Source organism: Staurois parvus, unplaced genomic scaffold (genome assembly GCF_062004578.1).
Source record: "Staurois parvus isolate SC_StPar_1 unplaced genomic scaffold, SC_StPar_1.0 ptg001112l, whole genome shotgun sequence".
Taxonomy (NCBI): domain Eukaryota; kingdom Metazoa; phylum Chordata; class Amphibia; order Anura; family Ranidae; genus Staurois; species Staurois parvus.
The window spans coordinates 185,941-213,169 of NW_028318908.1; the positions used below are offsets into that span (position 1 = coordinate 185,941).

The window sequence follows — 27,229 nt, forward strand, 5'->3', positions numbered from 1 at the left end:
CCGGCAACGCAGCGGAAGTCAATAGACGCCATATTGAAATTGGGCAAGGAATAGGAATCTTGCGCTCTGACGCCTTCAGACAGCGACTGGATCGAATGAAAGGTGATGTGTGGAGGACGCCGTGCAGGCTCTTGTAGTATATGTCCTGTCACTAAGAAATGCCAAGAGTGGCAACTGGTTTTCCCCGGCACTCTCCACACATCGGGATATGATCATATCTCCCCAAGCAGAGGAGCTTACACTCTAATGCCCCACCCCCACTAGTATAAGTCTGTATAGCTCTGACATGCTCCATAGTGCTGTACAGAGGGTATGATCCCAGGAGCCCGGTAGTACAGGAGGGATTTCCTCTCTGAATTGCCCCGATCCTGTATGAGATGTGTGGAGGGCGCAGAGCTGGGTTCCTCCCTCTGTACACGTTGTCATGTTATAGTGGAGTGCCCCTTTAATCTCATGACGTCATCTCTCTCTTTGTCCTGTAGAGGTGACTCCGCTGTGAGGTGACCATGCCTTTCCCTGTGTGCCGCCTGGCCCTGCCCCCGCTCCTGGGCCTGCACCCCTCCATCTGCCGCCGTTCTCTGAATTCCTCCACCTCCAGTCTGTATGATGTTGTCATTTCTGGTGGAGGAATGGTGGGAACCGCCATGGCCTGCGCTCTGGGTGAGGAACTTTTATCTCGTGTGTTTCTGTGTCTACTGACCGACCAAGTCCCAGGCCGCAGCACTCCATTCAAGTTTATTGTAGTAAAGTTCAAGTAAATTGAGATGCTAGAAAGGCTAAACTTTTCCCCACTCCCCCCTCCCCCGCCCTGTGCGCCCCATACCGTATATACCTCTCTGTACACCCATCTACCTACTGTATATACCCCAAACTGCGTACCATATATACTCCCACCTACCTTACTACCATAAATACCCCTCTATACCCCATCTACAGTGCCTTGAGAAAGTATTCATACCCCTTGAAATTTTCCTCATGTTGTCATGTTACAACCAAAAACGTCAATGTATTTTATTGTGTTTTTATGTGATAGACCAACACAAAGTGCCACATAATTGTGAAGTGGAAGGAAAATGATAAATGGTTTTCAAAATTTTTTACATATAAATATCTGAAAAGTGTGGCGTGCATTTGTATTCAGCCCCCTTTACTCTGATACCCCTAACTAAAATCTAGTGGAACCAATTGCCTTCTGAAGTCACCTGATTAGTAAATAGTCCACCTGTGTGTAATGTAATCTCAGTATAAATACAGCTGTTCTGTGAAGCTCTCAGAGATTTGTTAGAGAACATTAGTGAACAAACAGCATCATGAAGGCCAAGGAACACACCAGACAGGTCAGGGATAAAATTGTGGAGAAGTTTAAAGTAAGGTTAGGTTATAAAAAAATATCCCAAGCTTTGAACATCTCACGGAGCACTGTTCAATTCATCATCCGAAAATGGAAAGAGTATGGCAAAACTGCAAACCTACCAAGACATCATGGCCGTCCACCTAAACTGACAGGCCAGGCAAGGAGAGCATTCATCAGAGAAGCAGCCAAGAGGCCCATGGGAACTCTGGAGGAACTGCAGAGATCCACAGCTCAGGTGGGAGAATCTGTCCACAGGACAACTATTAGTCGTGCACTTCACAAATCTGGCCTTCATGGAAGAGTGGCAAGAAGAAAGCCATTGTTGGAAGAAAGCCACAAGAAGTCCCGTTTGCAGTTTGCGGGAAGCCATGTGGGGGACACAGCAAACATAGAAGAAGGTGCTCTGGTCAGATGAGACCAAAATTGAACTTTTTGGTCTAAAAGCAAAACGCTATGTGTGGCGGAAAACTAACACTACACATCACCCTGAACACACCATCCCCCACCGTGAAACGTGGCAGCATCATGTGGTGGGAATGCTTTTCTTCAGCAGGGACAAGAAAGCTGGTCATAGTTGATGGGAAGATGGATGGAGCCAAATACAGGGCAATCTTAGAAGAAAACCTGTTGGAGTCTACAAAAGACTTGAGATTGGGGCGGAGGTTCCCCTTCCAGCAGGACAACGACCCGAAACACCCAGCCAGAGCTACAATGGAATGGTTTAGATCAAAGCATCTTCATGTGTTAGAATGGCCCAGTCACAGTCCAGACCTAAATCCAATGGAGAATCTGTGGCAAGACTTGAAAATTGCTGTTCACAGACATTCTCCATCCAATCTGACAGAGCTTGAGCGATTCTGCAAAGAAGAATGGGCAGAAATGTCCCTCTCTAGATGTGCAGAGCTGGTAGAGACATCCCCAAAAAGACTTGCAACTGGAATTGCAGCGAAAGGGGGTCCTACAAAGTATTGACTCCGGGGGGCCGAATACAAATGCACACCACACTTTTCAGATATTTATTTGTAAAAAAAATGTTGAAAACCATTTCTCATTTTCCTTCCACTTCACAATTATGTGGCACTTTGTGTTGGTCTATAACATCAAATCCCAATAAAATACTTTTACGTTTTAGATGTAACATGACAACATGGGGAACATTTCAAGGGGTATGAAGACTTTTTCAAGGCACTGTACCTACCATATATACCTTTCCATAGCCCCACCTGCCTACGGTATATACCTCTCTCACCCCACCCACCTACTGTATAATCCCTTCTATAGAAGCCCTGTCATATATACCCCAATGAAAACCATATACACTGTCCAAAATATTTTTTCCATTAAAAAAAAATTTTCTATTCTGCTCCTTCGAATTTCCCCATCACTGTGGTAGAAAATGAATGTTGATTTGACCCCACTAACAGTTAGAATATCGAACAAACATTATTAAAAATCCCGTCTAAAAACCTACAAAACAGTGTTTTTAGGTTTTTTTTTTTTAATTTATTTATTTTTTTGCTTCAATAAAAATTTTGATCTCTGAATCTGATGGTATGTATGAGATTCAACCTCGAATAGTACGTACATCTCTTCTCTCTGTTCATATATTTTGTTTCCTAACCATATAGCTGGTTATTTATATTTACTACAGCATATAGATATTCAAGGATACATTATTTTACATATTAACTAAATTATACACCAAACGTGAGGTTTTTATCTGATTAATCAAAACAATAACTGGCCAACTAATCAATTATCAAAATAATCATTGGTTGCAGCCCTAGTATATACTCATCTGTGCCATCACCTATGTAATGTATACAGTACCCCTCTATACCTCCCACCTACATACTATGTTTGTCCCTCTGTACCAGGGGTCTCCAAACTATGACCCTCCAGGTGTTGAGGAACTGCGTGTCCCGTGAGGCCTTGCAAGACTCTGGCAGCCACAGGCAAGACTCCCAGAGCCATGATGGGACTTGTAGTACTTCCAACAGCTGGAGGGCCATAGTTTGGAGACCCCTGCTCTATACCATTACTTACGTACCCTCTATACCGCCCAACTGTATAAATGCCTCTACCCCCACCAATTTACCATATATACCCCTCTCTACCCCTACCTGCCTACCTTTTTATACCTCCTGCCTACCATATGGACTCTAACTCACCTGCATTAGATGACCGACCTACTACCGTACTTATGCCTTTCTTTACCCCTACCTACCGTATATATACTTCTCTATACCACCTCCAACCTACTATATTTACCTCTTTACCCCCACCTACCTACTGTATATACTCTATACCTTCACATACTTACCATATATACCCCTCAGTACCCACATAAATATACCTTTCTATACCTCATCTACCTACCATATATTCCCTTCCATATTCCCATCTACCTATCATATATACCTCCCTATACACCCATCTACCTACCTCATATACCTCCCTATATGCCCACCGTGTCTAACTCTCTATACCCTCACCTACCTACCTACCGTATATACCCATCTATACCCCATCTACCTACTTTTATATACTTCTCTATATGCCCACCTACCTACCTTTTGTTCCTCCCTCTGCACCCCACTGATATTTTTCCCACCTTCTGCTCCCTTCTATTGTCTTCTGATCCCCATTGCTTCCTTCTCTCACCCTCTGCTCCTCACTTCATCTCTCTCTTCCCCCTGCTCAACACTACCTCCTCATCCACCCTCTGCTCCTCACTGCTCCTTTGTCTTGCCTTCTGCTCTCCATTGCTTTCTTTTCACACCCTCTGTTCCCTATTGTTCCCTTTTCCCGCCCTCTACTTCCTTCTACTACCCACTGCTCCCTTCAGCTGCCCTCTAATCCCCACCGCTTTCTTCTTGCTCCCCAATGCTTCACTCTTCTGCCCCTGCTTCCCTCTCCCTCCCAAGCCAGGCTGTTGGTTAACCCATTGTAACCAATCAAATATCAGTATTCACCTACAATGGCAATACTGCTTACAGATTGGTTAAAAAGTCTTCTTTTTTTTTTTTTTTTTGTAAAATGTTTTGTGTGCTTGAAAAATTAGGTTCCAACCCTCATTTGCGCCACAAGAAGATTCTTCTGCTGGAGGCAGGACACAGGAAAGTGTATGACCACTTACCAGAGCAGTTCAGTAACAGAGTCAGTTCTATTACACCCGGCTCGGCCACCCTTCTGGCCAGTAAGTACTTATGCTAAAACTGTACCACATTTCTTTCTTTTGTTTCATACCCGCTGTCATGAAATGTTCTTTTTTCTCTGCCAACAGGCTTTGGGGCCTGGGATCATATCTGTGCCATGAGGATGAAACCATACAAAAGAATGCAGGTGAGATAATGACTATATATTGTGCATCAATGAGGGCCCTTCTCCATAAACAGCTGATCTCTTGCAGGTTTGGGATGCCTGTTCTGATGCTCTAATTACATTTGACAAAGAAGGTTTGGAGGATATGGGATACATCATCGAGAATGACGTCATTACAGCCGCACTGACTAAACAGATGGACGCCATGACAGGTCAGAGCTATATCTAACTAAATGATGTGACCATGGCCTAGTTGTGTAAGCCCATACTAAAGCTGAATTCCAGGATTTCAGCAACTTTGTAAAAAAGGCAGGTACATTTTGAGTTAAAAAAATAAAATAACAGCGCAAAACATAGACCTCTACATAAAATCAAAAAAGTGCAAAAAAAATTTTTTGTAAAACAAAATACAATTTAAATGGTGCAGTCCATCAAATTCTTATATAAATAGTGAAATCCATCAAAATAAACTAAAGTTCAAAAATATTCAAAAATATATGTGCAAAAAAAGAAGAAAAAAAAAAAGAAAGAAATCTTTTCACATTCTTCTTGTAAAGAAACTTCCACCTTCCACCCGTGAAAACCAATATCAAATGCACTCACCAGATATAGGTGAATAAAACGCCTTTTAGGAATTTTATGGGATCCTACACCCTCTTTCGTATCCACTCTATAGGAATCCTCTCCTCCAACATGGGCTCCACCATCCGACCAGGGAGAAAAAAATCTCAAATAGTGTGATATTGTAAGACACCATTTCATATGTGAAATCAAGGATTAAGGCCACTCACATTAATTTCACTTTAAAAAGGCATATTTATTAAGGCAAGCTTCTCTCCAGATGAACAGTAGATGCAAGGTAACCTCTCACAGAATCTCACATCACAGTCCCAGGTTCCAGCAGAAGCTCCACAGAGACCACACATATATAAATCCCACAAAAATGGCCGCTGGAACGCACCACTCAGCGTGCGCTCCACTCACCGGAAGTGACGTCGGACATGCAAAATAAAACCGGAAATGCGTCAACGCGTTTCGCCCCTCCCACAGGGCGTTCTCAAGACAATCATTTCCTGTTTGAAGCTCCCTTATATACCCAACTGGGACCCACCCCTCCGTTGTGATAGGTCTAAACCCTCCCCGGGATTATCAAAACAAACCACTCCTCCTGTGATGTAACGTGAGAATCCTTTACACATGAGGTCTATGCCTACATAATTCAGAATACTTATTAGAACCATTAGATTATCTCCCAAAAGCGACATGTGTAAACCACATGCCACCAGTGGGAAAACACGAATGTATTTTAAATTTTAAAACAATACCTCAAAAATACAAAAACTTTCTTTAATAAATAAGCAATGAAATAACAATTTTAAAATTAAAATAAAATAATTTATGAAGAATAATATAATAAAAATAAAAATAAAAAATGAAATATAAAATATAATAAAAATAAAAATAAAAATAAAAATAATAATAAAAATAAAAATAAAAATAAAATAAAAATAAAAATAAAAATAAAAAAATAAAAATAAAAATAAAAATGAAAAAATAAATAAAAATAAAAATAAAAATAAAAATAAAATAAAAATAAAAATAAAATTAAAATAAAATAAATGAGAATGCAAATTCATCAAGAAATGAAGTATATATAGGAATGGAAATACTATGCTATTACCAATTAGACAGATAACAATTGATGTCTATGTCTGAATTCAACCCTTTAGGGTACAAAGATCCTAATTGAAAGATCCATTTTGTTTCATTCTGCGAGATACTTTTGACCATATCTCCCCCCCTCCAGTGGGGAAAAATCCGATCAATCCCGCAGAATTTCAAACACGATGGATCTCTATTATGGCACATTCTGAAATGATAAGAAAGACTATGATGTTTAAATCCTTTTTTGATATTTCTAATGTGTTCACCCAATCTCACCGACAATTTCCTGGACGTTCTACCTACGTATTGCAGGTGACAAGAACACTCCAGCAAATACGTAACAAAAGAACTGTCACAAGATATAAAATTATTTATTTTATAAGAGGAACCTGTAGAGCAAGAATGAAACGAATCATATCTCCTCTTAGTGTCTCCTTTCATGTTTCTACATGCCAAACACCTATTACATTTATAAAACCCCACAGTGTCCAAAAAAGTTGCCTTTTTCTTCGGAATATCTGGGACATTTTTTGCCAACTTCATTCTCAGTGTGGGTGGTTTTCTGTAGACAAAAGACGGTTTCTCCGGTATTACATCATGGAGAACCTCATCCCTCTTCAGTATTGACCAGTGTTTCCTTATGATTTTCTCAATAACCTTATATTGATTTGAGTAACCCGTAATAAAAGCCAATTCACCTGTTTTCTTTTTCTTCTTTCTATTTGTTAATAATTCATCTCTATTCATCATCCCCACTTGATTCATTGCACCCATTAGAATATTTTCTTCATAACCTTTTTCTCTGAATCTTTCCAGCAATATGTTGGCTTGCTCTTGAAATGTTTTGTTGTCATCACAATTCCTTTTAAGTCTAATGAGTTGACTTTTGGGAACAGACCTCAACCAATTTCTATGATGACAACTGTGGATTGGGATGTAAGCATTCCTATCCACTTGTTTAAAGTATGTTTTTGTATAAAGATGGTCCCCCTGTCTATAGATGACTAAATCAAGAAAGTCTATAGATTCCATGCCGATATGATTGGTAAAAGTGATGTTATAAGGATTACACTCCATTCCACGGATGTACTCCTCTAAACCATTCCTGGTTCCCTTCCAAATTATCACGATGTCATCTATAAACCTTCTAAAGAGTATTAAATTCTCATTTATATGTTGAAATATAGCCTTATCTTCCCACATACTCATGAAAAGGTTGGCTACTGATGGAGCATACTTTGCTCCCATCGCAACTCCAGTACACTGCCTGTAATAACTGTTGGAATGCCAAAAATAATTGTTTGACATTGCTAGATCAAGACAATCTAGCAAAAAATCGATTTGGTCAGTTTTTAAACCCGATTTTTTCTCCAAAGCCCACCTCACTGCTGTTAAAGCATCCTCATGTCTAATGTTGGTATATAATGCATTAACATCAACACTGGCCAAAACACAGTTATCTTTCATCCTTATTTTTTTCAAAACTGAGATCAAATCCCCACTATCTTTTAGGTAAGATGGAAAACCTGATACCAGGGGTTGTAAGAAATCATCCACATATTCCCCTAATCTCGAAAACAATGAATCAATCCCATTAACAATGGGTCTTCCAGGGGGTTTTAATAGACTTTTGTGAATCTTGGGTAATTGGTATATAACAGGTGTAACAGGTGCTTTAGGTACCAAATATCTCGCTTCTTTTTTGTTTAGAAAACCTTCTTTAACACCTCTTTTCACTAATTTCATTAATTTATTCTTATAGCTTTTTAAAGGGTTACCTCTCAATTTCTCATATGTATTTACATCACCCACCAATCTATTCAATTCTTCATAGTAATCATTCCTATTCAACACTACCACCCCTCCTCCTTTATCTGCTGATCTTATTACAATATTATTATTTTTTTCTAATTGTTGGATTCCTCTGATTAGATCATGCTTATTCCTCTTATTTGGAACAGATATTACCTCCAAATCATGTTCTACCATCTTTTTAAATGTATCTATACAACAATTATTCCCCACTTTTGGGTTGAACACAGACTTGTTCCTCAAATTGGTGTGCTTGTAAAACTCTTCATTCCCATCATTGCTTATTATTCCATCCTTCTGAGAATCAATAACATTAAGTTTGGAGTGTTTACTCCAATATTTTTTTAAATTGAGTTTTCTAATAAATCTATGAAGATCTATGTAAGTTTCCAATTTATTTAATTTTTTATCGGGTGCATATTTCAGACCCAATGCTAAAACCCTCAATTCATCTTCTTTTAAGATATATTCACTTAAATTAAAAATTCCTTCATTTACATTGACCTTTTCCTTTTTCCTTTTACCTCCTCTGCATCCCCTGTATTTCTTCCTTCCCAATAGGGGTCCTGATAGTTTGGGTCCTGATAGTTTTGATAATTCTGATAATTGGGAGGTGGTTTCCATCCACCCCTCCCCCCTCTGTTTGGGTAATACTGACCCCCTCTCCCTCTCGGATTGAAAAATCCTCTTGGATTCCCCCCTCTCCATGGCGGTCCCACAAAACCTCCTCTTGGAAAAACCTTTCCCTCATATTGATGATTATATGGGGATCCCATTAAAGGTCCAAATCTATTATATGTGGGCACCCCATGGTAGGAAGTAGGATTCTCATCCATATTTTTCTTAGGGGAAGAGTTCTTTTGTGTATTTTTAGAAAAAGCAACAGTAGCTGCCTTAGTCTTCACTCCAGATGATCCCAAATTGGAACCTAGATCTTTAATTTCCCCCTCAACTGAAGAATTTCTAGAATCATCGGTTCCCTTACTATTTTCATCCTGCCACTTATAAACATTTAGGGATTTGTAGTCCTGTATATCTCTACTATATTTCTTGATTTTCTTCTTTTTGGTATCCTCATCTACTTTGTTAATATATTCTTGAGTTAATTTTGCCTTTTCTTTAAAATCCATTGATTCACTGAAAGGGGCCATTTTCTCCTTTAAATTATAAATTATTTCTTCCAAAATTTTAAGTTTCCTTTTTCTTCTTTGTACAATTAATTCCATAAGTTTTTTCTCAACCTGGTTGAAAAATGAGAACCACTCCTCATCCAACTCTTTACCCACAAGACCATCACTGGGAGCAATTTCCCATCTGAGCCTTCTTGGGGTGATTCCTTCCTTAATATATTTTTCAAGTGTCACCACATCCCACCACGCCCTCACCTGTTTGTCCAAAGAATTTTTAAGTGTTCTAAAATCCTTCGACAAATCAGTATTCTCCACAGTATGTGAAAAAATGTCTTCTACATTGACCCTTTTTGAAGACACAAAACTAAATAAATCCATGGCTGCAGGATCAGGTAAACAGATGAAATATGTAAAAAATACTATAACCTCTGAACACAAAAATTATAAGATATCTTCCTGCGCCTAGTGAGACACTCTACTACAGGTACTATCCTGCTGCTGTGCAATGTGAACAACACAAATATATGAAAAAATAAAATAACAGCGCAAAACATAGACCTCTACATAAAATCAAAAAAGTGCAAAAAAAATTTTTTGTAAAACAAAATACAATTTAAATGGTGCAGTCCATCAAATTCTTATATAAATAGTGAAATCCATCAAAATAAACTAAAGTTCAAAAATATTCAAAAATATATGTGCAAAAAAAGAAGAAAAAAAAAAAAGAAAGAAATCTTTTCACATTCTTCTTGTAAAGAAACTTCCACCTTCCACCCGTGAAAACCAATATCAAATGCACTCACCAGATATAGGTGAATAAAACGCCTTTTAGGAATTTTATGGGATCCTACACCCTCTTTCGTATCCACTCTATAGGAATCCTCTCCTCCAACATGGGCTCCACCATCCGACCAGGGAGAAAAAAATCTCAAATAGTGTGATATTGTAAGACACCATTTCATATGTGAAATCAAGGATTAAGGCCACTCACATTAATTTCACTTTAAAAAGGCATATTTATTAAGGCAAGCTTCTCTCCAGATGAACAGTAGATGCAAGGTAACCTCTCACAGAATCTCACATCACAGTCCCAGGTTCCAGCAGAAGCTCCACAGAGACCACACATATATAAATCCCACAAAAATGGCCGCTGGAACGCACCACTCAGCGTGCGCTCCACTCACCGGAAGTGACGTCGGACATGCAAAATAAAACCGGAAATGCGTCAACGCGTTTCGCCCCTCCCACAGGGCGTTCTCAAGACAATCATTTCCTGTTTGAAGCTCCCTTATATACCCAACTGGGACCCACCCCTCCGTTGTGATAGGTCTAAACCCTCCCCGGGATTATCAAAACAAACCACTCCTCCTGTGATGTAACGTGAGAATCCTTTACACATGAGGTCTATGCCTACATAATTCAGAATACTTATTAGAACCATTAGATTATCTCCCAAAAGCGACATGTGTAAACCACATGCCACCAGTGGGAAAACACGAATGTATTTTAAATTTTAAAACAATACCTCAAAAATACAAAAACTTTCTTTAATAAATAAGCAATGAAATAACAATTTTAAAATTAAAATAAAATAATTTATGAAGAATAATATAATAAAAATAAAAATAAAAAATGAAATATAAAATATAATAAAAATAAAAATAAAAATAAAAATAAAAATAAAAATAAAATAAAAATAAAAATAAAAATAAAAATAAAAAAATAATAAAAATAAAAATAAAAATAAAAATGAAAAAATAAATAAAAATAAAAATAAAAATAAAAATAAAATAAAAATAAAATTAAAATTAAAATAAAATAAATGAGAATGCAAATTCATCAAGAAATGAAGTATATATAGGAATGGAAATACTATGCTATTACCAATTAGACAGATAACAATTGATGTCTATGTCTGAATTCAACCCTTTAGGGTACAAAGATCCTAATTGAAAGATCCATTTTGTTTCATTCTGCGAGATACTTTTGACCATATCTCCCCCCCTCCAGTGGGGAAAAATCCGATCAATCCCGCAGAATTTCAAACACGATGGATCTCTATTATGGCACATTCTGAAATGATAAGAAAGACTATGATGTTTAAATCCTTTTTTGATATTTCTAATGTGTTCACCCAATCTCACCGACAATTTCCTGGACGTTCTACCTACGTATTGCAGGTGACAAGAACACTCCAGCAAATACGTAACAAAAGAACTGTCACAAGATATAAAATTATTTATTTTATAAGAGGAACCTGTAGAGCAAGAATGAAACGAATCATATCTCCTCTTAGTGTCTCCTTTCATGTTTCTACATGCCAAACACCTATTACATTTATAAAACCCCACAGTGTCCAAAAAAGTTGCCTTTTTCTTCGGAATATCTGGGACATTTTTTGCCAACTTCATTCTCAGTGTGGGTGGTTTTCTGTAGACAAAAGACGGTTTCTCCGGTATTACATCATGGAGAACCTCATCCCTCTTCAGTATTGACCAGTGTTTCCTTATGATTTTCTCAATAACCTTATATTGATTTGAGTAACCCGTAATAAAAGCCAATTCACCTGTTTTCTTTTTCTTCTTTCTATTTGTTAATAATTCATCTCTATTCATCATCCCCACTTGATTCATTGCACCCATTAGAATATTTTCTTCATAACCTTTTTCTCTGAATCTTTCCAGCAATATGTTGGCTTGCTCTTGAAATGTTTTGTTGTCATCACAATTCCTTTTAAGTCTAATGAGTTGACTTTTGGGAACAGACCTCAACCAATTTCTATGATGACAACTGTGGATTGGGATGTAAGCATTCCTATCCACTTGTTTAAAGTATGTTTTTGTATAAAGATGGTCCCCCTGTCTATAGATGACTAAATCAAGAAAGTCTATAGATTCCATGCCGATATGATTGGTAAAAGTGATGTTATAAGGATTACACTCCATTCCACGGATGTACTCCTCTAAACCATTCCTGGTTCCCTTCCAAATTATCACGATGTCATCTATAAACCTTCTAAAGAGTATTAAATTCTCATTTATATGTTGAAATATAGCCTTATCTTCCCACATACTCATGAAAAGGTTGGCTACTGATGGAGCATACTTTGCTCCCATCGCAACTCCAGTACACTGCCTGTAATAACTGTTGGAATGCCAAAAATAATTGTTTGACATTGCTAGATCAAGACAATCTAGCAAAAAATCGATTTGGTCAGTTTTTAAACCCGATTTTTTCTCCAAAGCCCACCTCACTGCTGTTAAAGCATCCTCATGTCTAATGTTGGTATATAATGCATTAACATCAACACTGGCCAAAACACAGTTATCTTTCATCCTTATTTTTTTCAAAACTGAGATCAAATCCCCACTATCTTTTAGGTAAGATGGAAAACCTGATACCAGGGGTTGTAAGAAATCATCCACATATTCCCCTAATCTCGAAAACAATGAATCAATCCCATTAACAATGGGTCTTCCAGGGGGTTTTAATAGACTTTTGTGAATCTTGGGTAATTGGTATATAACAGGTGTAACAGGTGCTTTAGGTACCAAATATCTCGCTTATATAGCGAGATATTTGGTACCTAAAGCACCTGTTACACCTGTTATATACCAATTACCCAAGATTCACAAAAGTCTATTAAAACCCCCTGGAAGACCCATTGTTAATGGGATTGATTCATTGTTTTCGAGATTAGGGGAATATGTGGATGATTTCTTACAACCCCTGGTATCAGGTTTTCCATCTTACCTAAAAGATAGTGGGGATTTGATCTCAGTTTTGAAAAAAATAAGGATGAAAGATAACTGTGTTTTGGCCAGTGTTGATGTTAATGCATTATATACCAACATTAGACATGAGGATGCTTTAACAGCAGTGAGGTGGGCTTTGGAGAAAAAATCGGGTTTAAAAACTGACCAAATCGATTTTTTGCTAGATTGTCTTGATCTAGCAATGTCAAACAATTATTTTTGGCATTCCAACAGTTATTACAGGCAGTGTACTGGAGTTGCGATGGGAGCAAAGTATGCTCCATCAGTAGCCAACCTTTTCATGAGTATGTGGGAAGATAAGGCTATATTTCAACATATAAATGAGAATTTAATACTCTTTAGAAGGTTTATAGATGACATCGTGATAATTTGGAAGGGAACCAGGAATGGTTTAGAGGAGTACATCCGTGGAATGGAGTGTAATCCTTATAACATCACTTTTACCAATCATATCGGCATGGAATCTATAGACTTTCTTGATTTAGTCATCTATAGACAGGGGGACCATCTTTATACAAAAACATACTTTAAACAAGTGGATAGGAATGCTTACATCCCAATCCACAGTTGTCATCATAGAAATTGGTTGAGGTCTGTTCCCAAAAGTCAACTCATTAGACTTAAAAGGAATTGTGATGACAACAAAACATTTCAAGAGCAAGCCAACATATTGCTGGAAAGATTCAGAGAAAAAGGTTATGAAGAAAATATTCTAATGGGTGCAATGAATCAAGTGGGGATGATGAATAGAGATGAATTATTAACAAATAGAAAGAAGAAAAAGAAAACAGGTGAATTGGCTTTTATTACGGGTTACTCAAATCAATATAAGGTTATTGAGAAAATCATAAGGAAACACTGGTCAATACTGAAGAGGGATGAGGTTCTCCATGATGTAATACCGGAGAAACCGTCTTTTGTCTACAGAAAACCACCCACACTGAGAATGAAGTTGGCAAAAAATGTCCCAGATATTCCGAAGAAAAAGGCAACTTTTTTGGACACTGTGGGGTTTTATAAATGTAATAGGTGTTTGGCATGTAGAAACATGAAAGGAGACACTAAGAGGAGATATGATTCGTTTCATTCTTGCTCTACAGGTTCCTCTTATAAAATAAATAATTTTATATCTTGTGACAGTTCTTTTGTTACGTATTTGCTGGAGTGTTCTTGTCACCTGCAATACGTAGGTAGAACGTCCAGGAAATTGTCGGTGAGATTGGGTGAACACATTAGAAATATCAAAAAAGGATTTAAACATCATAGTCTTTCTTATCATTTCAGAATGTGCCATAATAGAGATCCATCGTGTTTGAAATTCTGCGGGATTGATCGGATTTTTCCCCACTGGAGGGGGGGAGATATGGTCAAAAGTATCTCGCAGAATGAAACAAAATGGATCTTTCAATTAGGATCTTTGTACCCTAAAGGGTTGAATTCAGACATAGACATCAATTGTTATCTGTCTAATTGGTAATAGCATAGTATTTCCATTCCTATATATACTTCATTTCTTGATGAATTTGCATTCTCATTTATTTTATTTTAATTTTAATTTTATTTTTATTTTTATTTTATTTTTATTTTTATTTTTATTTATTTTTTCATTTTTATTTTTATTTTTATTTTTATTTTTTTATTTTTATTTTTATTTTTATTTTATTTTTATTTTTATTTTTATTTTTATTTTTATTATATTTTATATTTCATTTTTTATTTTTATTTTTATTATATTATTCTTCATAAATTATTTTATTTTAATTTTAAAATTGTTATTTCATTGCTTATTTATTAAAGAAAGTTTTTGTATTTTTGAGGTATTGTTTTAAAATTTAAAATACATTCGTGTTTTCCCACTGGTGGCATGTGGTTTACACATGTCGCTTTTGGGAGATAATCTAATGGTTCTAATAAGTATTCTGAATTATGTAGGCATAGACCTCATGTGTAAAGGATTCTCACGTTACATCACAGGAGGAGTGGTTTGTTTTGATAATCCCGGGGAGGGTTTAGACCTATCACAACGGAGGGGTGGGTCCCAGTTGGGTATATAAGGGAGCTTCAAACAGGAAATGATTGTCTTGAGAACGCCCTGTGGGAGGGGCGAAACGCGTTGACGCATTTCCGGTTTTATTTTGCATGTCCGACGTCACTTCCGGTGAGTGGAGCGCACGCTGAGTGGTGCGTTCCAGCGGCCATTTTTGTGGGATTTATATATGTGTGGTCTCTGTGGAGCTTCTGCTGGAACCTGGGACTGTGATGTGAGATTCTGTGAGAGGTTACCTTGCATCTACTGTTCATCTGGAGAGAAGCTTGCCTTAATAAATATGCCTTTTTAAAGTGAAATTAATGTGAGTGGCCTTAATCCTTGATTTCACATATGAAATGGTGTCTTACAATATCACACTATTTGAGATTTTTTTCTCCCTGGTCGGATGGTGGAGCCCATGTTGGAGGAGAGGATTCCTATAGAGTGGATACGAAAGAGGGTGTAGGATCCCATAAAATTCCTAAAAGGCGTTTTATTCACCTATATCTGGTGAGTGCATTTGATATTGGTTTTCACGGGTGGAAGGTGGAAGTTTCTTTACAAGAAGAATGTGAAAAGATTTCTTTCTTTTTTTTTTTTTCTTCTTTTTTTGCACATATATTTTTGAATATTTTTGAACTTTAGTTTATTTTGATGGATTTCACTATTTATATAAGAATTTGATGGACTGCACCATTTAAATTGTATTTTGTTTTACAAAAAATTTTTTTTGCACTTTTTTGATTTTATGTAGAGGTCTATGTTTTGCGCTGTTATTTTATTTTTTCATATATTTGTGTTGTTCACATTGCACAGCAGCAGGATAGTACCTGTAGTAGAGTGTCTCACTAGGCGCAGGAAGATATCTTATAATTTTTGTGTTCAGAGGTTATAGTATTTTTTACATATTTCATCTGTTTACCTGATCCTGCAGCCATGGATTTATTTAGTTTTGTGTCTTCAAAAAGGGTCAATGTAGAAGACATTTTTTCACATACTGTGGAGAATACTGATTTGTCGAAGGATTTTAGAACACTTAAAAATTCTTTGGACAAACAGGTGAGGGCGTGGTGGGATGTGGTGACACTTGAAAAATATATTAAGGAAGGAATCACCCCAAGAAGGCTCAGATGGGAAATTGCTCCCAGTGATGGTCTTGTGGGTAAAGAGTTGGATGAGGAGTGGTTCTCATTTTTCAACCAGGTTGAGAAAAAACTTATGGAATTAATTGTACAAAGAAGAAAAAGGAAACTTAAAATTTTGGAAGAAATAATTTATAATTTAAAGGAGAAAATGGCCCCTTTCAGTGAATCAATGGATTTTAAAGAAAAGGCAAAATTAACTCAAGAATATATTAACAAAGTAGATGAGGATACCAAAAAGAAGAAAATCAAGAAATATAGTAGAGATATACAGGACTACAAATCCCTAAATGTTTATAAGTGGCAGGATGAAAATAGTAAGGGAACCGATGATTCTAGAAATTCTTCAGTTGAGGGGGAAATTAAAGATCTAGGTTCCAATTTGGGATCATCTGGAGTGAAGACTAAGGCAGCTACTGTTGCTTTTTCTAAAAATACACAAAAGAACTCTTCCCCTAAGAAAAATATGGATGAGAATCCTACTTCCTACCATGGGGTGCCCACATATAATAGATTTGGACCTTTAATGGGATCCCCATATAATCATCAATATGAGGGAAAGGTTTTTCCAAGAGGAGGTTTTGTGGGACCGCCATGGAGAGGGGGGAATCCAAGAGGATTTTTCAATCCGAGAGGGAGAGGGGGTCAGTATTACCCAAACAGAGGGGGGAGGGGTGGATGGAAACCACCTCCCAATTATCAGAATTATCAAAACTATCAGGACCCAAACTATCAGGACCCCTATTGGGAAGGAAGAAATACAGGGGATGCAGAGGAGGTAAAAGGAAAAAGGAAAAGGTCAATGTAAATGAAGGAATTTTTAATTTAAGTGAATATATCTTAAAAGAAGATGAATTGAGGGTTTTAGCATTGGGTCTGAAATATGCACCCGATAAAAAATTAAATAAATTGGAAACTTACATAGATCTTCATAGATTTATTAGAAAACTCAATTTAAAAAAATATTGGAGTAAACACTCCAAACTTAATGTTATTGATTCTCAGAAGGATGGAATAATAAGCAATGATGGGAATGAAGAGTTTTACAAGCACACCAATTTGAGGAACAAGTCTGTGTTCAACCCAAAAGTGGGGAATAATTGTTGTATAGATACATTTAAAAAGATGGTAGAACATGATTTGGAGGTAATATCTGTTCCAAATAAGAGGAATAAGCATGATCTAATCAGAGGAATCCAACAATTAGAAAAAAATAATAATATTGTAATAAGATCAGCAGATAAAGGAGGAGGGGTGGTAGTGTTGAATAGGAATGATTACTATGAAGAATTGAATAGATTGGTGGGTGATGTAAATACATATGAGAAATTGAGAGGTAACCCTTTAAAAAGCTATAAGAATAAATTAATGAAATTAGTGAAAAGAGGTGTTAAAGAAGGTTTTCTAAACAAAAAAGAAGCGAGATATTTGGTACCTAAAGCACCTGTTACACCTGTTATATACCAATTACCCAAGATTCACAAAAGTCTATTAAAACCCCCTGGAAGACCCATTGTTAATGGGATTGATTCATTGTTTTCGAGATTAGGGGAATATGTGGATGATTTCTTACAACCCCTGGTATCAGGTTTTCCATCTTACCTAAAAGATAGTGGGGATTTGATCTCAGTTTTGAAAAAAATAAGGATGAAAGATAACTGTGTTTTGGCCAGTGTTGATGTTAATGCATTATATACCAACATTAGACATGAGGATGCTTTAACAGCAGTGAGGTGGGCTTTGGAGAAAAAATCGGGTTTAAAAACTGACCAAATCGATTTTTTGCTAGATTGTCTTGATCTAGCAATGTCAAACAATTATTTTTGGCATTCCAACAGTTATTACAGGCAGTGTACTGGAGTTGCGATGGGAGCAAAGTATGCTCCATCAGTAGCCAACCTTTTCATGAGTATGTGGGAAGATAAGGCTATATTTCAACATATAAATGAGAATTTAATACTCTTTAGAAGGTTTATAGATGACATCGTGATAATTTGGAAGGGAACCAGGAATGGTTTAGAGGAGTACATCCGTGGAATGGAGTGTAATCCTTATAACATCACTTTTACCAATCATATCGGCATGGAATCTATAGACTTTCTTGATTTAGTCATCTATAGACAGGGGGACCATCTTTATACAAAAACATACTTTAAACAAGTGGATAGGAATGCTTACATCCCAATCCACAGTTGTCATCATAGAAATTGGTTGAGGTCTGTTCCCAAAAGTCAACTCATTAGACTTAAAAGGAATTGTGATGACAACAAAACATTTCAAGAGCAAGCCAACATATTGCTGGAAAGATTCAGAGAAAAAGGTTATGAAGAAAATATTCTAATGGGTGCAATGAATCAAGTGGGGATGATGAATAGAGATGAATTATTAACAAATAGAAAGAAGAAAAAGAAAACAGGTGAATTGGCTTTTATTACGGGTTACTCAAATCAATATAAGGTTATTGAGAAAATCATAAGGAAACACTGGTCAATACTGAAGAGGGATGAGGTTCTCCATGATGTAATACCGGAGAAACCGTCTTTTGTCTACAGAAAACCACCCACACTGAGAATGAAGTTGGCAAAAAATGTCCCAGATATTCCGAAGAAAAAGGCAACTTTTTTGGACACTGTGGGGTTTTATAAATGTAATAGGTGTTTGGCATGTAGAAACATGAAAGGAGACACTAAGAGGAGATATGATTCGTTTCATTCTTGCTCTACAGGTTCCTCTTATAAAATAAATAATTTTATATCTTGTGACAGTTCTTTTGTTACGTATTTGCTGGAGTGTTCTTGTCACCTGCAATACGTAGGTAGAACGTCCAGGAAATTGTCGGTGAGATTGGGTGAACACATTAGAAATATCAAAAAAGGATTTAAACATCATAGTCTTTCTTATCATTTCAGAATGTGCCATAATAGAGATCCATCGTGTTTGAAATTCTGCGGGATTGATCGGATTTTTCCCCACTGGAGGGGGGGAGATATGGTCAAAAGTATCTCGCAGAATGAAACAAAATGGATCTTTCAATTAGGATCTTTGTACCCTAAAGGGTTGAATTCAGACATAGACATCAATTGTTATCTGTCTAATTGGTAATAGCATAGTATTTCCATTCCTATATATACTTCATTTCTTGATGAATTTGCATTCTCATTTATTTTATTTTAATTTTAATTTTATTTTTATTTTTATTTTATTTTTTCATTTTTATTTTTATTTTTATTTTTATTTTTTTATTTTTATTTTTATTTTTATTTTTATTTTATTTTTATTTTTATTTTTATTTTTATTATATTTTATATTTCATTTTTTATTTTTATTTTTATTATATTATTCTTCATAAATTATTTTATTTTAATTTTAAAATTGTTATTTCATTGCTTATTTATTAAAGAAAGTTTTTGTATTTTTGAGGTATTGTTTTAAAATTTAAAATACATTCGTGTTTTCCCACTGGTGGCATGTGGTTTACACATGTCGCTTTTGGGAGATAATCTAATGGTTCTAATAAGTATTCTGAATTATGTAGGCATAGACCTCATGTGTAAAGGATTCTCACGTTACATCACAGGAGGAGTGGTTTGTTTTGATAATCCCGGGGAGGGTTTAGACCTATCACAACGGAGGGGTGGGTCCCAGTTGGGTATATAAGGGAGCTTCAAACAGGAAATGATTGTCTTGAGAACGCCCTGTGGGAGGGGCGAAACGCGTTGACGCATTTCCGGTTTTATTTTGCATGTCCGACGTCACTTCCGGTGAGTGGAGCGCACGCTGAGTGGTGCGTTCCAGCGGCCATTTTTGTGGGATTTATATATGTGTGGTCTCTGTGGAGCTTCTGCTGGAACCTGGGACTGTGATGTGAGATTCTGTGAGAGGTTACCTTGCATCTACTGTTCATCTGGAGAGAAGCTTGCCTTAATAAATATGCCTTTTTAAAGTGAAATTAATGTGAGTGGCCTTAATCCTTGATTTCACATATGAAATGGTGTCTTACAATATCACACTATTTGAGATTTTTTTCTCCCTGGTCGGATGGTGGAGCCCATGTTGGAGGAGAGGATTCCTATAGAGTGGATACGAAAGAGGGTGTAGGATCCCATAAAATTCCTAAAAGGCGTTTTATTCACCTATATCTGGTGAGTGCATTTGATATTGGTTTTCACGGGTGGAAGGTGGAAGTTTCTTTACAAGAAGAATGTGAAAAGATTTCTTTCTTTTTTTTTTTTCTTCTTTTTTTGCACATATATTTTTGAATATTTTTGAACTTTAGTTTATTTTGATGGATTTCACTATTTATATAAGAATTTGATGGACTGCACCATTTAAATTGTATTTTGTTTTACAAAAAATTTTTTTTGCACTTTTTTGATTTTATGTAGAGGTCTATGTTTTGCGCTGTTATTTTATTTTTTCATATATTTGTGTTGTTCACATTGCACAGCAGCAGGATAGTACCTGTAGTAGAGTGTCTCACTAGGCGCAGGAAGATATCTTATAACATTTTGAGTTAAGTCCAAGGAGCTACATGACATCTCATGGGCTTCACTCTGATATTTTATATCTGACAAGTTTATGGTTGTGCCAAAGTATACTCAGACATTCGGGGCTGTGAGAGAGGAGAAGGTGGCACACAGAGTAGCTATGCCCTTCCTGCCCCTCTGCTGCACAGTCAAAGAAGCCTTTGTATTTTGTGAATAAATTCAAATAATACAAAGACTTCTGTGATGGGGCAGGCATAGCAGGTGCACCAACTCCAATGTTGAAGATGCTTAGACCTGAATCATCAGCGTCAGGCTCCTGGAAACACAGCAATAGACATCTTTCGGGAGTGCAATAAAACTGTCAAATGTAAATAATAGAGAGAAGCCCAAGAGATGTCATGCACCTCTTTGGACTTTACCCCTAGTGTGCCTTCACTTTTACAAAGGAGCTGAATTCCTGGAATTCAACTTTAAATGGAACTCGGAAAACGTGATCCTTCTGATTTCGCACTCTTATGAATTGCACACCTCTGCAACACTACATTGGCAGTGTGATAACACCACTGTTTCCTTATTCAGCTTTGCCGTCGGGGTCAGTTGTTATTTTCTTAACTATATACATACAGATCGCATTGAGGTCCTCTACCGGAGTCGGGCTGTGAACTACACCTGGCCAGCACCTTACCACGATGAGGAGGGAAGCAGCTGGGTGCAGATACAGTTGGCAGATGGACAGAAACTGCACACAAGACTTCTGGTGAGGATCTCTGTTTCCCATTACAGACCACCCCACTTTCCCCACCGTCTTAAACCCCACCCATCATTTTATAATTCATCCTGCTAGATTGGAGCAGATGGACAGAACTCTATGGTCCGTAGCACAGCCGGGATGAAAACCATTAAGTGGAGTTACAACCATGTTGCTGTAGTTGCTACTCTGCAGCTGTCTGAGGTGAGTGAAGTGCTTTACATCTGCAGGACAGCCTCAGTCCGCACTGAGAATATTAGTTTGTGGCCACTAGAGGGTAGCCGTTACTGGGAGCAGTATGAATATGGCCATTAATGGATAATGTGGCATTCATTTGGATCTAACCACGTCTAACGGAAGTCCATTCATTTGATGAAACAGAATGAGATTTATGCAAGTAAAAGATGCAATATTCTTTCCTGCTACCATGGGTTGCAAGAAAGAGTCACTTGATTCCCCCATCAACACAAACAGTGTTGATGGGGGAATCCCTCCTGCAGCACTGTTGTATTTTGCAGGAAGAGTGCAATGATCACTGCTGGTGGCTATAGCCACCGGCAGTAATCACCTGCAAAAAAATCCCACAAGCTGGTTGTTCTGAAGTTGATCGATGAATTGACGTCCGTGTGACCAGCCTGCCCATAGATGGCTCCAGTCTCGGCAGGTCCCTGGTGAACCAGCCAAGATTCAATCCATTTATGGCCAGCTTTAGCCACATTAAAAAGTTTCCAATGAATGCACAATTAGGTTGCATGGACATATGATGAGGTTGCAGTGGATATAGGGTTCGGAGGTTGTACATGACATGGGAGGAGGTTCTCTCGGATTAGGGATGGAAATAAACACCATAGGTGTTGGCTTTTTACCTTCTAAAAACGTATTGACTGAGGACATGCATGATGTGTTCTAGGAGTGAATGGTAATTTATTGCTAGTAGACATGTTTGTTATATCAGCCTACAGTAGAGGAGGGAAGCCCTTTAGAAAGCTAGTAGACATGAGGTCTGGTAGATCAGTATAGTATAGTGGAGGGAAGACCTGGGAGCGCTAGCAGACATGATGTTTGTTAGGTCAGAATACTCTAGAGGAGGGAAGACCTTGGGGAGCTAGTAGACATGTCTGTTAGGTCAGTGTATTGAGGGAAAACCTCGGAAAGCTAGTAGACATGATGTCTGTTAGGTCAGCATACTCTAGAGGAGGGAAGACCTCGGGGAGCTAGTAGATGTGAGGTCTGTATACTCTAGTAGTCATGATGTCTGTTAGGTCAGTATACTCTAGAGGAGAACTAGTAGACATGATGCTTGTTAGGTCAAAATACTCTAGAGGAGGGGAGACCTCAGGGAGCTAGTAGATGTGAGATCTGTTGAGTCAGCATAGTCTAATGGAGGGAAGACACTGGAGTGCTAGTAGACATGATATCTGTTAAGTCAGTTTACTCTAGTGGAGAAATAGTAGACATGTTTGTTACATCAGAATACTCTACTGGAGGGAAGACCTCGGGGAGCTAGTAGATGTTAGATCTGTGTACTCTAGTAGACTTGTTGTTTGTTAGGTCAGTATACTCTAGTGGAGAGCTAGTAGACCTGATGCTTGTTAGGTCAGAATACTCTACTGGAGGGAAGACCTCGGGGAGCTAGTAGACATGTCTGTTAGGTCAGTATATTCTTGAGGGAAAACCTCGGAAAGCTAGTAGACATGATGTCTGTTAGGTCAGCATACTCTAGAGGAGGGAAGACCTCGGGGAGCTAGTAGATGTGAGATCTGTTGGGTCAGCATAGTCTACTGGAGGGAAGACGCTGGAGTGCTAGTAGACATGATATCTGTTAAGTCAGTATACTCTAGTGGAGAAAGAGTAGACATGTTTGTTACGTCAGAATACTGTAGTGGAGGGAAGACCTTCGGGGAGCTAGTAGATGTGAGGACTGTTAGGTCTGTACGCTCTAGTTGAGGGAAGTAGATTAAGGGTGTGTCCATAGGGTGTATCATGGATCAAAAACTCATACATGTACCACATCCTGAAAAAGCATATCAAGAATATATTAGAGACTAAATGGACCTTATAGGCATTTAGACACAATTCTTGTATAAAATTTCTATACTCTTTATTAACAAGTCACATAGATATAACAATTAACAATGATTTCTAAAATATGATACCCATTAAGTACCACAGTTAACAACATCAAATCGCACCGTTGTTAACTGTGGTACTTATTGGGTATCATATTTTAGAAAGCATTGTTCTATCTATGTGACTTGTTAATGGAAATTTTATACAAAAATGGTGCCTATAAAGTTCATTTAGTCTCTAGCTGAGGGAAGACCCTGGAAAGCTTGAAAAATTGTCTGTTAGGTCAGTGTACTCTAGAGGAGGGAAGACCTCGGGGAGCTAGTAGACATGATATCTGTGAGGTCAGTATACTCTGAAGGGGAGGACCCTGGAGAGCTAGTAGACATGATGTTAGGTTGGCATGCTATCTCAGAGCACAGTAGTTGGCACAAAGAATAATGATGTCATATAAACATTCTTGTAGTGAGTGTTTTTAGCCATGCAAGATGGCCTCTGTATACTTTGTGTTTATCTCTCATTATCCTACAATGACCCCTCAGCTGGAGTGTTTATGTCTGTTTGTATGTTCATTTCGTGTAGCTCACCGACAACAATGTAGCCTGGCAGAGGTTCCTTCCCACTGGTCCCATTGCTCTTCTCCCTGTAAGTTGTGTGTATTTGTCTGTTTTGTTGTGGAATAGCCATGGTCATTCTGTCATCTTTTCTTTTACCTATTTAACTGGTTAGGGGAAAAAAAAGTTATGTTCAGTCATGTAGCTTGGACCAGGTGATAGTCTCTAGAATGCCCCTGGTGGCTGCCAGACTCTCAATGTCCTCTTCCAGTGTGCTCAGCACTTTACTGATTGTGGTTCATCTATCGTGTATGTCTTCTCTTCATCTATAGCTGCTCTTGTTTTTCTTGCACTGCAAGTTTCCTGACCATCCAAATCATTGCTTCCTCCTGACAGCTTTCAGATAGTTGTAGTTCATTAGTCTGGTCCACGTCTCCTGAACATGCTGCTGAACTTCTTAAGATGGATGATGAAACCTTTGTTGATGCTGTCAATTCAGCTTTCGTAAGTACATTTTTTAAAATAAATTGAAGCATTGCAATGATTGTATACTTCCAGTCCATTTCAAGCTTTACAATAGATAATGCGAAGCCGGCCAGCATAGTGGACTGGATTCGATTCCACTTTTAGCATTGTAATAGAAAGAATTCTGCTTACATTTGCAGTTCCATGTGTAAGGCACACACCAAGCTAGCTTTTTAAAGTGCAGCTCTTCTCTGATTCATGGAATTTCCAACACTGGAAATACATACAGTGTATAGCAATTAAGAAATTGAGGAACTTGATGCCTTGCAGTGGTTGTGAGTTGCCTTTTAACATACAATATATTGTAAATGTCTAGTCCTCAGATGTAGTGGCTGCATTAGTTTTCTTTCTTCAGGCTGTATCCTTTTTTTTTTTTTTTTTTTTTCACCTGGTGACCCTACCAATAACACATTTCCTGACAATGCTCAGTCATTATACTGTATCTATGGAGAAGCTGTGTTTGTTACTCTAGTCTAGAGTCTAGGACAGGGGTGGGCAAACCTTTTGACTTGAGGGCCGCAATGGGTTCATATATTGGACCCGGGGGCCGGACCAAGAGTAGATGAATGATGTGTATGTGTCATCCATAGTAAGTATAGTAATATTCCCCCATAGTAAGCATAGTAATTCATCCCCCATATAGTAATTCATTCCCCATATTAATTCATCCCCCATATTAAGTCCCCAAGTGCCCCCTGTGTCAATTTACTTACCTTTGCTCCGCGCGTTCCTCTCGCCGTGTTCCCGCGCCGTTCCGGTCTTCAGGGCGGACTGTGAGAGGAGCCTAGCTCCCCTCACGTTCGTCACGCTGCCCCGCCTACACACATCCTGACAGCCATCCTGACCGTATCACGCTCCGCGGGCCGGATTAAAAGGTCCGCCGGGCCGTAGTTTGCCCATTGCTGGTCTAGGACATGAAGTGTATTAAGACTGCTGAAGACCTCCCCCTCACCTCTTCTCCATAACATAACAAGCAGGAGGTATTCTGCAGTCTTAATACACTTTCTGATAACGTTTGAGACAGGACAGTACTAGATTTCTAGCAGATAAACCTATATTTTTTTGCACTTCTCAAAATGATATAACAAATTACTTTTGGTATATTTAACAGACCAGAGTGGAACAGAAAAGAGAAGCCCATCATTGGGGTTTACAAATACTTTAAACATTGATTGTTGCCATCTTCTGTCTTTTTGCTTTTTCACAGTGGAGCAGCGAGCACCACTCAGAATTCATCTCCTCTGCCAACTCCATGCTCCGCTCAGTCCTATCTCTCCTCATGCCGAGTGGAACCCCTGCACGCCAGCTTCCTCCCAGTGTCTCTGGTGTCGGTGAGAAGAGTAGGGCTGCTTTTCCGCTGGGATTAGGTCACGCCACCGAATATGTGCGTCAGCGGGTTGCTTTAATTGGGTGAGGAGACATCAATAGATGAAATAATATTTATTTAATAGGGAGAGGTGATATCAGTATGTTATTAAACATCCCTGGTTATTAGATGGTGTGTAAAACTAAGAATGTTGTATGTTGCTTTTTAGAGACGCCGCACACAGAGTCCACCCACTGGCGGGACAGGGAGTGAACATGGGCTTCGCTGATGTGGCCAGTTTACTCAATCATCTGAGCAGCGCTGCATTTGATGGACGAGATTTAGGTAACTGCAGTGCGGATATGTCAGTTGTATCTGTCCAAGAGATATGGCTTGCTGTATGGTGATGGAGACATGGTTTTCAGAGCGATGGATGGAGGTATGGGTTTGTTTGAGTGTGTGTGGGTTAGGGAGCGATGGATGGAGAGAGGAGTGTGTGTGGGTTAGGGAGCGATGGATGGAGAGAGGAGTGTGTGTGGGTTAGGGAGCGATGGATGGAGAGAGGAGTGTGTGTGGGTTAGGGAGCGATGGATGGAGAGAGGAGTGTGTGTGGGTTAGGGAGCGATGGTTGGAGAGAGGAGTGTGTGTGGGTTAGGGAGCGATGGATGGAGAGAGGAGTGTGTGTGGGTTAGGGAGCGATGGATGGAGAGAGGAGTGTGTGTGGGTTAGGGAGCGATGGATGGAGAGAGGAGTGTGTGTGGGTTAGGGAGCGATGGATGGAGAGAGGAGTGTGTGGGTTAGGGAGCGATGGATGGAGAGAGGAGTGTGTGTGGGTTAGGGAGCGATGGATGGAGAGAGGAGTGTGTGTGCGTTAGGGAGCGATGGATGGAGAGAGGAGTGTGTGTGCGTTAGGGAGCGATGGATGGAGAGAGGAGTGTGTGTGCGTTAGGGAGCGATGGATGGAGAGAGGAGTGTGTGTGGGTTAGGGAGCGATGGATGGAGAGAGGAGTGTGTGTGGGTTAGGGAGCGATGGATGGAGAGAGGAATGTGTGTGGTTTATGAAGGCATGGATGGACATAGGGTTGTGATTTGTAGAATGATGGATGGAGATGGGGCATGGTTTGTGGAGCGATGAGAGGAGTGTGTGTGGGTTATGGAGTGATGAATACAGGTAGGTTTGCGGTTTATGAAGGCATGGATGGACATAGGGTTGTGATTTGTAGAATGATGGGGCATGGTTTTTGGACCAATGGATGGAGGTGTATGTGTGTGTTATGGAGTGATGAAGGCATGGATGGACATAGGGTTGT

General features: G+C 38.5%; 1 protein-coding gene across 1 annotated transcript in view; it reads left to right on the forward strand.

Annotated features, from left to right (window-relative positions):
- Positions 1-7: 7 nt before the first annotated feature.
- Positions 8-27,229, forward strand: part of COQ6 (coenzyme Q6, monooxygenase) — a 29,087-nt gene continuing 1,865 nt past the window's right edge. Inside the window, exons 1-11 of the mRNA XM_089658920.1 lie at positions 8-102; positions 483-660; positions 4,419-4,553; positions 4,641-4,699; positions 4,767-4,890; positions 21,346-21,476; positions 21,564-21,671; positions 24,117-24,179; positions 24,485-24,592; positions 25,821-26,023; positions 26,149-26,264. Coding sequence (XP_089515046.1) covers positions 507-660; positions 4,419-4,553; positions 4,641-4,699; positions 4,767-4,890; positions 21,346-21,476; positions 21,564-21,671; positions 24,117-24,179; positions 24,485-24,592; positions 25,821-26,023; positions 26,149-26,264 — 1,201 coding nt within the window. The 5' untranslated portion in view covers positions 8-102; positions 483-506. The remainder of the gene's footprint in view (positions 103-482; positions 661-4,418; positions 4,554-4,640; positions 4,700-4,766; positions 4,891-21,345; positions 21,477-21,563; positions 21,672-24,116; positions 24,180-24,484; positions 24,593-25,820; positions 26,024-26,148; positions 26,265-27,229) is intronic.